Source organism: Acanthisitta chloris, unplaced genomic scaffold (assembly GCF_000695815.1).
Source record: "Acanthisitta chloris isolate BGI_N310 unplaced genomic scaffold, ASM69581v1 scaffold41145, whole genome shotgun sequence".
Classification (NCBI taxonomy): Eukaryota; Metazoa; Chordata; class Aves; order Passeriformes; family Acanthisittidae; genus Acanthisitta; species Acanthisitta chloris.
Window position 1 is genome coordinate 6,359 of NW_008676161.1, and position 12,545 is coordinate 18,903.

The 12,545-nt window shown below is 39.4% G+C and overlaps 1 protein-coding gene across 1 annotated transcript in view; it reads left to right on the top strand.

Annotated features, from left to right (window-relative positions):
- Nucleotides 1-12,545, top strand: part of PBRM1 (polybromo 1) — a 55,020-nt gene that overhangs the window by 3,254 nt on the left and 39,221 nt on the right. Inside the window, 7 exon segments of the mRNA XM_009076007.1 lie at nucleotides 881-1,021; nucleotides 1,707-1,823; nucleotides 2,382-2,450; nucleotides 3,214-3,312; nucleotides 4,513-4,598; nucleotides 7,076-7,174; nucleotides 9,338-9,429. Of these exon segments, the coding sequence (XP_009074255.1) occupies nucleotides 881-1,021; nucleotides 1,707-1,823; nucleotides 2,382-2,450; nucleotides 3,214-3,312; nucleotides 4,513-4,598; nucleotides 7,076-7,174; nucleotides 9,338-9,429 (703 nt within the window).

The following is a 12,545-nucleotide window of genomic DNA, read 5'->3' on the forward strand; positions in this document are numbered from 1 at the left end:
CTTAAGTGGTAAAGGGAAAGAATAATACATAAGTGGAAAAGCTGCCTTTTTCTCTGGGTGATGTTCTTAAAGCAGTGATGTTCATAGGCACATGCTTGCCTGGCACTGCCAGCTCTGTACTTAAAAAACTGCATTTTCTGACTAATGCTAACACATCTAGATCTTCATAACATATAGCCAGAGGTGTACCCAGCTGGTAGCATGTTGGGTAAAGGGAAAGAATAATACATAAGTGGAAAAGCTGCCTTTTTCTCTGGGTGATGTTCTTAAAGCAGTGATGTTCATAGGCACATGCTTGCCTGGCACTGCCAGCTCTGTACTTAAAAAACTGCATTTTCTGACTAATGCTAACACATCTAGATCTTCATAACATATAGCCAGAGGTGTACCCAGCTGGTAGCATGTTGTCAAGTTTTTTGGGATTTCACAGCTAATGCTGAACATAAATCATTGCAATGCTTTCAGAGATATTGGCACATTTACTGGTATTTTTCTGAGAAGTTAGTTTTCCACTGCCACATGAAGGCAGCAGTATGGGCTTAAATCACATTTCTGTGATACTGATATTTAGTCTGTTTGAAACACCAGTGGTGTTGTGCTTCAGCAAAACTCAGGGACTGCTCCAGATTCATCTAACTGGCTTGTCCAAGCCTCAGCCCAGTTAATTTTATTGCTAAGTTTTCTGAAAGACTCAGGTTCTTTGGGGAGATAGAGGTTATATTTTCTCTGCCTATTGTGATCCTTAACGAGCGAAGCAGCAATTTCCCAGGTTTTCTATTCTTTCTTAGTGCATTTAATATGTTTCAACTAATAATTTATCGATTTCTTTCAGATAAGAATGATCTGAATTTTGACTAGAATGTCTGGTTTGGTTTTGCAGCCTGACTCTCCAGAATACAAAGCTGCCTGCAAGCTGTGGGAGCTGTATCTGCGCACAAAAAATGAGTTTGTTCAGAAAGGTGATGCTGAGGAGGAAGATGATGATGAGGAAGGACATGACAATCAAGCAAATTCTGAATTAGTAAGTGTGAGCCTGACAACTGCAGTTGTGGGAGGCCATGGCTGTGCATGTCAGCTGACTCAGAGGGTGAAAAAGCATTGAGCAATATTTTCATAGTTAAATTATGCCCCAAAGTGTATTTCTTGTGCAATTGTGTGTGTTAATAACTTCACAGCTTTGTATGTGTGTTTCATTTTGCCTAGCAAAAAAACCCCTATGAAGTTCTCTGATAAGGATAAAACATGGTTCTGGTTTAGTTCAAATAGTATGATGTGTGCTTGATATCCTGCCAACATTGAGGTTTGCTGCAAGTAAGCTTTGCTGGAGAATGATGTCATTAGCCACAAGTGTCCCATTCAATTAGTGCAGCTGTTCCTGGAGTGTTTCATAAGACAGAAAGGATGACAGGAGGTTTGGGCTTGTCTGTTTTTTGTGATTTGAGATACATGTTTTCATTAATGTTAGCAGCCAAATGTTTTCTAACAATAGGTAACATGTGTCTGACAGTCTGCATTGTAAACCTGAAATTAAAGTTTTCTGATGTGCTTTACCTAATTGCATAAACAATGTTGTTTTCTGAAGTTGCATCCATGTTTTGTAGCTGGTTTTTCTGTCTTTGAAGTGTTAATTCCTGTTTCATTGCAACTTGCAGCACTACACTATGACTGCTATTAAAACTTCTTGTGATTTTTGTTTCTTGCATCAGTCATCGCCAGGCTACCTGAAGGAGATTCTTGAACAGCTCCTTGAAGCTGTAGCTGTTGCCACAAACCCATCAGGACGCCTCATAAGTGAACTGTTTCAGAAACTTCCATCTAAAGTGGTGAGTATTGTAATCATCTTGGTTGTGTTCTAAGTTGGAAACCTGGGCATTTATATAACTGATGTTTTACACTGATGGCCACGCTCAGGGTGAAGTTCTTTATTCTGTGTCACCAGTGGCAAACTGCAGCTGTTGGTAGAGCTTCCCTCCCTGCTTTGTTCCTACCCACTCATTCCCAGCTCTTCATTGCAAATTGCCCTGTTCTGCCATCTTAGGTAATTGGGGTGTTTTGGTGCAGAGATTTTAATCTTTTAACTATGTCTGATTTCAGTGTTCTGTTTCTGTGCTGAAACAGTTTTGACTAGCAGAATAAATACTCTGAAGACCATCACCATGTATTTGACTTTCAGTCAGAACTGTTTCTTTGTGTCAGTTTATTGATGAATTCCTTGTATCTCCCTTATGACCTGGTTTGCCCAAATGGAAGCCTAGTGCCATGTTTATGGAGCTTGCACAGTGTTCAGAGCTGCAACTGATCTAACAGGTCGCTCTGTGAGCTGTTACAACAAAAGCTTAGTGATTGTTTGTAGTAATATATAAATTACTTTTGTTTTCCAGCAATATCCAGATTATTATGCAATAATAAAGGAGCCCATAGATCTTAAAACTATTGCCCAAAGGATACAGGTACCGTATGAACTTATTGATGTGTCAGGGTGTAGACCTGTTTAACAGTAAGCATTCTAAAACTGTTAGGAGTCAGTATTTGTGGTGGTGGGAAAGGCAATGTGGTTTTCCCCTGCTATTTAAAAACCTGCACACTGTGCTGATTTAATGTTCTGCCCTGCAGAAGCAGCTGTGGGGAAGATCAAGCATCGTAAACTGCTGTGCTGGCACTGAGCCTGAATGTCTTGGGTTCCTTGGTGTTTAATGGTTTAAAGCAGTTCCTTGGCAAGCACTGCTAATGTAAAACATTGAACTACTGAGGCTTGGTCGTGCATTATCATCACCTACTTTTGTTCTAGCGCTATAAATAGATGTTTTGTACTGATGCATTTTTCATCTCACTTCTCTAGTAGTTTGAAATATTGCTCTGTAATTCTAGCATTTTGTGTAGTAGTGAGGGATAGGGCATAGACTAATTGAACTAGAGAATAAAGGTGAAGCATTTTGTCAGAACTCTGCAGAATTAAGGTGATATGATTTATTAAATTGTTTTTCAATCTTGCATTTAGCATTCGTAAGCTCTGTAAGGACTTAGCATGTATGTGTTCCTTTCTTCTTTTGATTACTTTTTGCACATACTCGTCTGTCCTATTTATAAATATTGTTGTTTTGCTATAAACATTCCCTTTATTCAGTTTGAATTCCCTTTGCTTTTCACTGTTGTCTTAGTTCTTGCCCTGCCTGAAGGCTGACACTTTAACCCGCTCTGGTTTTTGTTGTGTAGAATGGAACTTACAAAAGCATTCATGCAATGGCCAAGGACATAGACCTTCTGGCAAAGAATGCCAAAACCTACAATGAGCCTGGATCACAAGTGTTCAAGGTGAGTTTCAGTTGTTCAGTTTGATTTGAGTTCAGATTTTCTTTCCTACTTTCGGTGCTGATTGCCCATCACATGAATCTTGAACATAAGCCCCTCAAGACTCAGCATTTTTTTAAAAGATGCCATTAACAACTGTTTCTTTTTTTATATTGTTTGTAGTAGAACTGGGGCATATGTAATTTTTTTTCCTTTGAGTTACGTGTTTTTTTCCCAAATTAAATTTTATCTTGGAGTATGAATTACATGACTTGGGAGGAATGGAGGATCTCTGTACTTGTGATTGAGGTCAAAATGGCTGAAACTACAGGCTCAGGTCAGGGGTAGTGCTGAGCTGGTACCTCCTTCCAGATTGCAGGAGCTGTTTGTGGTTTGCATCAGAAGCTTCAAAACCAGAGTCAGCCCTTCTTTGTGTAGTTTTTGAAGCTCTCTCCATTTTAGCCATGTTTTTGTGACCAAATTGCTCCTCCTATCTCCTTATGTAGTTCACCAGCATTTTGAGTTCACGTTGCTGTTTCCATGTACTCTGGAAATAAGAGAATTTCAGTAGTAAATGATTCCCTTGTGTGCTCTGTTCTTAAGAGCTTTGTAGGAGGAGACCTGATATAACACTATAATGTGTTTCTTGGACTTTCCCAATTGCACTTCTGTTTGGATTGTAGTTTCAGTTCCTAGTGGCATCACTCACACTTGTAACCTCACTCAAAACTTGGCACCTCTGTTTTGTGAGCTGTTACTCCCAGTACTGAGTCCACGGTGGTTGAGAGGGAACAAGTGTTGTAAAGCTCAGTGATGCTGGTAACTTTCTGATTGTAAAGGCACAGAAATTATTTTGCCTGTTTAGTTCAAAGTGGTATTTGTGTATATTTGCAAATTGTAGATTTTAATTCTCTTTTTTTTTAAATTATTTGTGTATATTTGCAAACTGTAGATTTTAATTCTCTTTTTTTTTAAAGGGTATGACAGAAAAAACAAGCTCAGAGCTAGTCAGCTGTTCTATTCAGCTTTTTCAGGCCTCTATAAAAATGCAGTGTGGGTGTATTTCAGGCAGACTTTGTTCTGTGCTTCATTTCTCATGCAGAATTGTTACATCTAAATGTAAAAACACTTGTATTTTGTTTTAGATTGTTAGATAGATGAATGTACCTCGTTATAACATTCTTCATTTTCAACACTAAACGAAAAACTTCTTTTAATTGACAGGATGCAAATGCAATTAAAAAGATCTTTAATATGAAAAAGGCTGAAATTGAACACAGTGAGTTGGCCAAGTCAAGTCTCCGAATCAGGTACTGCAAATAGAGTCCTTGCTATAATCTCCTATTAAAACCTCTATAGACATTCCCTTAATCTTGCTGTGAAGAATATAGTGGGAAGTAATTGCTTGAAAACTTGGTTTATTGTGGTTTTAGAAGTTATAAATTGTAAAACAGTTCTTGGAAGGAAATGTTTTTATTGAAATACTTGTGTGGTGAAATATTTCTGTGTTGTACCTCATGGTGAAAAACACAAACTATGGCCAGCTTCTACCCTGTGCTTATCATACAGTAACAGACAGGGAATAATGAGGGGCAAGGAGCTTTGTTGTGCTTTGCTTTATGAAAAATACTGCATATTCTTAAATCTTGTTAGGAGCTGAAACATAAGAGCTCACAGCTAATTACACAGGGGCAGAAACATATGAACAGGACCTCAGGCCAAAGATATCTAGAGGGAAGTCCACATTATATAAACTCTGGTTTGAAAAGCAATTTCTAGCTGTGAAAAGGGGCACAGGTCACTGAACATTTGGACTTCCTAATCAGTGAAGCAAAGATTTGGTCTGGAATAGGTAGGTTTAAAACACTGTTGATGGCTCTATTTGTTTCATGGAATGATTTTATTTAGGAAACTGCATTTTCCTCCTGTGAAAATCCGTAGTGTACAGAGAAGTGATGAGGTCATCAGAAATGTTTCTTATCTGATTATTAGATTTCTTCTCATATAAACTTCTTACTTATGAGTAACACTCAAAAGTAGGTTTAGATATCATTTGCCAGTGTGAGCTGTGCCATTTAGCTAAGAAAATAAAGCAGTGTCTTGACAGCCATTCAGGTATTTGGCAAACTCCTACAAGGTGGATTCTCTTTATGTCTTTAGTGCTGGAAATTTCCTGCAAGGGTTTGTATGGTACAACTGAAAACAGTAGCACTCGCTTACTTTGCTAAAAGGCAGTCTAAATTTCTTGTTTGTAGATGATGTCAGTATTAAGTGTTGCCTAGGATTACTATTTGTGAAAAAAGTGGAAGTTACCTGATTGATTTTTACTGTTTGGTGGTTTGAGATGTGGTTTTTTTGGTTGGTTTGTTCAACTTTACCATCCTTCCCATGGTTGAATGAATCATTGCTGGAGCATATAAAATATAAAAGCAGAAATGCTATTAGGCAGTAATTCCTGACACACATTTTAATAGTTTTCCTTCTTAAAAGTATGTACAGTGCCAGAAGACCTCAGTTCTACAGACACTGAGGATACATACGTGTTTGCTTTGCAATAACTACAATTACATAGAGGTTTTCTGTTTAAACTGTGATTTGATTTTTCTCACTGTGCCGACCATTGCTGAAGCTCAGGATGTCAGGGGATGTGTTATATTTAGTTTTGGGGCTGAACTGTTCTTCTTCAAAATAAAACTGACTGTGTAAGAAGGGATGACAGATAAATCACACTGGTATTTGTTAGCTGAATTCCTCTCTTGCACTGCCAACCTGGTTCCACTTCTCAACTACCTTATTCTAGATGTTCTCTTCTGTACCGTGTTCTCAGCCGACCTGCAAATCCTGAAGTGATCCATCAGAATAACTGGCAGCTCCCTTCTTTATTTCTCTAACTTGGGGGAAAAAATACTGCCTAGAGCAGGCTATGATAATATTGGGATGAGAGGAAAAGTATCCTGAAAACCAAACCTTTAGCCTGCTATTCTGCATTTTACTGCTTGCTATTGTTATTAAAGCATTATTCTTTTTTGTTTTCCCTGCTCAATCTGCATCACAGAATCGTTACTTTTAATTTAGATTACTAAAGGTTTAATTGTCTCAAAGGGAGTTCACCTTTACCTGTAGCTGATTTTGGTAAAATTCCCCCAAAGGTCACTTCAAGTTAATTGTCTATATTTTTCTTCTGAATTTGTATTTGTTGTTCTTTGTCATTGATGGATCAAACCCAAATTCATGGTAATGCTACTAACCCAAGCTCTCCATGTTGCCTCTGTGTCAAAAATCATGGGTCGTATTGCAGAGCTCATTGTCTCCTTTGTCATACTGAACTGCTCTTTGTGGGTGCATTTAACTTTCCCCCCTTAAATCAGGTGGCAAAATTGAAGTTTCTTAACAATATGCACTATCAATCAACTTGACAGTGACTTTGTTAAGTATTGATAAAACACGATTGGACCTTGATGATTAGCTTTATCTTGATGCTAGGGAATGTTTTGTTGTCTGCTTTCACTGCTGGTTAGGCTGAGCTGTGCATACAGCTGTTAATGCTTGAGCTAAGTGTTACCTTCCTCTGATTTTATAAACAAAATCCACATTAATGCTGGAGCACTGAATGGGTCTTGGTGTTACTTATCTTGTAGCTTTAAAGCATATCTGTCTCTGAACCTTTTGGCTGATCTGTCAAAGTGATTCTGTAAAAAGCTTTTTCCTTGCTGTGCCTTTTCATGGGTCTAAGCTGCGCCTGTTTTTTTTCCTCCCCCTTTCCTTGGCTTGTCTTTTCTGCTTTAAGGACTGCATCAAATTTGGCTGCTTCCAAGCTGACAGGTCCTTCCTCACAGGGTAAAGGCAGTGTTGGGGATGAGAGAAATTCTTCTAACAAATATTATCGGTAAGTAAACTGTGCACTGGGAGGAAAAGCTGAGTCGTCATCACATGGAAATGCTGATTGTAATGATGGTTGGTTTGTTGTTGCTGAGAGTGTTTTTCAGTATTGATTCGGGTACTTCTGAGATTCAAATATGTTTCAGTCAATTATCTATGAAATATGACCTAGTAAGTTGCTTTGCTGTAATTATTCTTCCATATTTGGCATTATATTTAACATTCCAAAACACCTGTATGCAGTTTTTTACTTAGTAATGTTCTGAGGAACAATATGTTAAGTTTCATTACAAAATAAAGCAGGCAAAAAACCCCATGGAAATGTGCTGTAAACCTAGAAAAACTATATTTGGAGACTAAAAAGAAATAATAAGGACTAAATAGTTGAGAGGTAGATGATTGAAACCACTGAAGCCTGTAAAAATAAAGTTGGGATGCATGTATGGCAAACTTCCTGAGTAGATTGTATTACTGGAGCCTTTCTGGTTTGTTCTTTCAGTCATCAGTTGAGAATTTTAGTGCCTGGCAGAGGTCTCCTGTCCACAGTCTCTAGGTTCCTGTCTTGGAACAGTCCTGCTCCTTGCTAATTGCCTATGTGTGCACCCTGGAACCATGGCTTAACACTGCTGCAAGGGGTCTCTAGGGGATTGGGCCTTCGTACAGAGTTGGTGTCATTGTCAGCAATTGTCTTGGTTTTGTCTGGAATAGTTAATCTTCTTCCTCCTACCTGATAAGGTGCTCTGCTTTGGGTTAGAATGAGAATAATGTTGATAACGCACTGGCTGTCCAGTGCTTCATCCTGACTGACAGACAGTGCCTCTGTGGGGGTGGCTAAGGCCTTCAAAACTGGCAGCACAGAGGTAAACCCACCTGGGCTGCTGAATTATGGCAAGATGTTGCTGCTTGGGTAGAGAATGTGGTTGTGAAGTAACTATGTAGGTGCTAATGCACCCAAGAGTTGGGGCACTGAAGAGCATCAGAACAGCCAGTGGGTGAACGAAGATGCCAAGGCTGAAGTGGCTCAGGTGGATCTGGAATGACAACATAAGGGTGTATTACTTAGAGCTCCATGGGCCCCTGGCACCTCAGGCCATCAGGGAAGAGATGCAACATAGAAATGGGCTCGACATCAAGGTGTGGATTTACATGCTATATCAGTGGCACTACAATAAAAATTACCCAGGTTAGTGAAGAAGGACTTTGGATGAAACCAGGCAAAGTGCAGGCAAAGAACTGACTTCAGTGGGCAGCAACCCAACACCACACACCATCACTCCTGCCTGAAGGGCTGCAGTGGCAGATGGAACCCAAAGTCATGGGCTAAATGAACTCGATGGGTGTTTTAGAGAGTCAGCCCAGAGACTGAGGGAATGATGCCTGTGTGTCTGTTTCAAAAGACAGGAAAGGATGTATTGGAAAGTCGGGGACCTGGACATGCACATCCACCCATCTGCTTTTGCCCAGTCTTCACTTTGCTCTTACAGGACAAGGCTGAGCCCATTCCTGGAGGTGCCTGAAGAGCTGACCTAGTGAAAAAGCAGAGAATGTCAGGCATAGCCCATAGTGTAGGTACAACATGCTGTGCCCCAGGTTTGGGACAAAAGGGAGGAAGGGAGGGATGCTGAAGAAGTCTGTATGACACCACCACCAGTGTGGATGCTGATTTACTCCACCTGGCAAGCATAGGAAGCTGTTTTATGTACAGGCACTGTGTGCTGAAAATGCCTCAGGTGGGGATGAGGGAATGGGAGAAGATAAGCATGTACACCTCACAGCATGCTGAATCCTTCATGCAGACAAATCCCTATAAACCAGGGTCAAATAACAAAGTTGTTAATTGGGAATGACTTCTTGTCATTCCCTTTCTCCTGCAATTAATCAAATACTCAAGTATACAGAATAGGACAGACAGTAGCAAGCTGGAGCTCACCTTTTGGCTGTGTCTGGTGAACAGTCTCTGAAAACAGAAACAGACTCATGGGTCAGTAACAGCTTCTCTTGTGAAGGGCTCCAGTCTTTGCTTTGGGAGTCATGGCTGCATTCCTGGTAATGGATTCATGAGCTTCACTGGTTTGCATATACACTCTTCGTGACTATTAGTGCTTACCATGATAACCCCTTTCTTTGTTTTATTTTTTCAATTTCTTTTTTCACATTTTTTCTGTTGTAGTAACAAGAGATCAGCCCAGGGGGATCGTTTATCAGCTATAACCATGGCATTGCAGTATGGATCCGAAAGTGATGAGGATGCAGCTTTGGCTGGTAGGAACTGAAATGTATTTTCTCTATTTTCTCAATAAGAATGTTCAGAATAAGCAGAACTGTAGAGCTCCTGGTATGTTCAAATATCTTTGTTTCAAGAATACTTTGCACTCAGTGTGTAATTCCTTTAAATCTTGCAGCTACTAAGATAGGATAGGCCAAACTTGTTGGCATGTTTTGAATTTTCTGTGTGTTTCCAAGTATACTTACCCAAGCTTTAGGGAGCTGTTGCTTTCTTTTATTACTTGTAATATGGAACAGAAAAGGAGACACTGGAGAAGACATTGGGTGCTTCTTGCACTAGAGGAGTCTGACAGTGCTGCAATTGGTTTTGTACATGTATTGTTGTTTTAGTTTTTGTCTGCATTATTTCTGCATTGATATTAAATGATGCAGCTCTGCAATATATATTATTGAGGCATTTATTTCACTCCTGGTAATTGAACTGTACTTCCCATTGCTTTCCAGTGGATGGATATGCTGTAGAATTTTTTTGATTACAGATCTTGCTGCAAGCAAAACCATTTTTATTCCTAGTTAGCTCAGAGTTCAGTTACTGCTTCAGAGCAGCTGCTGTCTGGGGGTTGTGAGGAGTATTTATTACCTGGGTTCAGTGTGATTGTTAGCTGTTACTTTTTCAAATTGTAATTCTGTAAAAATGTGTGTGTGATTTAAATTCTTGGAGTGATTTCACCACTTCCAGGTGCCACCTTTACTATGGATGTTACTGTCGTTTTCATGGGGCCTTTCTATGCACCTGAGACTTTTGCCTTGCTGCTGTTGAACCTCTTCTGTCTTTATTGCATTCACCTAGGAGGCAATGTCAATTTTTTAGCAGACTTGTAGCCCTTAAGATTTTCTGTCCCTCCAAGATACTACTTGGATATCCCTATTTTTTAGTCTCTGGATGACAAGGATTTTTATTTGAACCAAATGTTATTTTTATTAGTTGTTCTAGTGTCTCATCTTTTTTCCTTCCTCTAACACTTGTTAAAATAAATGAGAATGACTGAACAGTGTGCATGACTGAACATTAATAGAACTTTCTCCTTCTTGATAGAGAGGACTGAATCTTTATGAGCTTCTTTGGCTGTAGCAGTTGCCAAAGCAATGAGCAATATCTATTGCCAGCTGAGAGTTTATCCTCACAGTTGCAGGTGGAGTCTTGGAGTGATGGAGCTTGTAGAAGATTTCCAGCACTCAAATGTACTGGGATGTGAGCAGCTTCTGCAGCTCCTCGTTCAAGCCTGTAAAGGCAGGCATAGATGATCATTATGTATTACTTACATATATTTAATTTTGTAGGCAAAGCTATTTTATTTATTTCACTTAGAAATGTTTTAAGACTGGATGCTGCTTTTGGTTTTGCTAGCAACTATCTCCAGCTAGACTTTCAGCATTCATTGTTGTTTAGATGTTTTGGGACCACAAAGAAGACAGTGTTTAAATTAAGCAAATAGCTTACTGAGTAAAGACTAGTTCTCTTTCATATATATTCAAATACTCTCTCTCTGCCCTCTTTCTGCCTTTTCATTGAGCAGGAGTACATGTGTATAGTATAAGCATTTGTATCTAATAATAAAGCTCAGTTCCAGCTGTAAATTAGATGGATTCCTCCTTTTGCAGTGAAGTCAATTTTGCATCACTCCATTGTGAATCTGTCCCTGCAGTAGGGAACAGGCACTGTGGTGAGAACAGCAGGAAATAAACTTTGCTGGGGACTGTTGAATGGCATAGTTATTGTTTACTATAGATTTTTGGGTGATTTTTTTGATGTATTTGCTAAGTGTAGTTGTGCTAACAACAGCATGAAAGGGGAATAACTGACTGTCACTCTCCTCTAGCAGCACATCCTGACTGGGGATATGGGACCTGGTGCTACTGCACATTAAAGAACGTACAGTCTTGAATTAGATAGTTTGTTCCATAACAAAATAAGAATTTTTCTGTCTTCTGGTCTAAATAATATAGTCTTCTTTGGCTCTTGAGGTAACAGGTTTCATTTTAGGAGAACAGTATCATGTACTGAGTGTGCAGGAATATGTGATGTTTGCACATCACTTTAAAGAACATACACATCATCATGAAAATGTGCATAGCTGTATTACAGTATTACATAAACACTTTCCTTTTAGTGCCTGTTTAATTTCCTTAGACGTTTTTTCTAAGGAATGACTTGTGTTCTGCTTTTAACACAGAGGAAGTACATTTCTTAATGGGTACTGAACTGCTTTGTTGCTGGCTGCCACATGTCAGAGAACAGCAATATACTGGACTCGTTCCTTATTTTTTCTCTTTCATAAAAACAAATTGCTCTGCTTTTTCTATCCAGTTTTGGTGGAGCACTCAGAACTGAACAATTTGAGTGAGCTAAACCATGATCTGTTTTGGAAACTTACTTTACCTGATAGCAGTCTCTTAACTGTTAGCCTATAGCTCCATGGTCAGATTGATCTGTTAGGTACAGGAAAATACAGTGCTACCTCCAGTCTTTTGTTTCTACCTGAGTTTTATTCTGTCCAGCTCCTGCTCTGCTGGCTGCTGTGTAGGAGGTGCTGGGCCATTAAGTGAAACTGATTAGCATACAAATACCTAATTAGGATAACTTTGACTGTCTCCCCTGAATCAGTAATGAACATCTTAGTTATATGTCTGCACATCTGCTGAGACCTGCTTGTGTTTTAGCTTTGCCTCTAACTGGTCAGACTGCAGAGGAGAAATGACAGTGCTGTGTTGTTACACAGTCCAAGTGTCCCCTGACTTTGTCATCATTTCTCTGTCTGCGCTGAACATGGATAGAAAGCGTGAAACAGTGCCAGTCAGCACTGAGCAGTAATGAAAATGCCAGCTGGAAACTTGGTGTTGTGAGTTAGAGAACTGTGTTTTATGTAACTGAATTACCCTGTGTGTCATCTGCCAAGCTTTCCTTCAAACGTCAGCTCTCAGGAGAGAAAAAGGGTGAATAATTTAACTCTGCATGTGCAAAACCACACAGATTTTATGTTATGCCTATCTGCAAGGTACAGATTACACAGTTTGTGTTACTGAAAGTGTGGAAAGACTGACCATTTATTGTTTCCCATCCTCTATTTCCATGACCAGCAGTTTTCATTCCT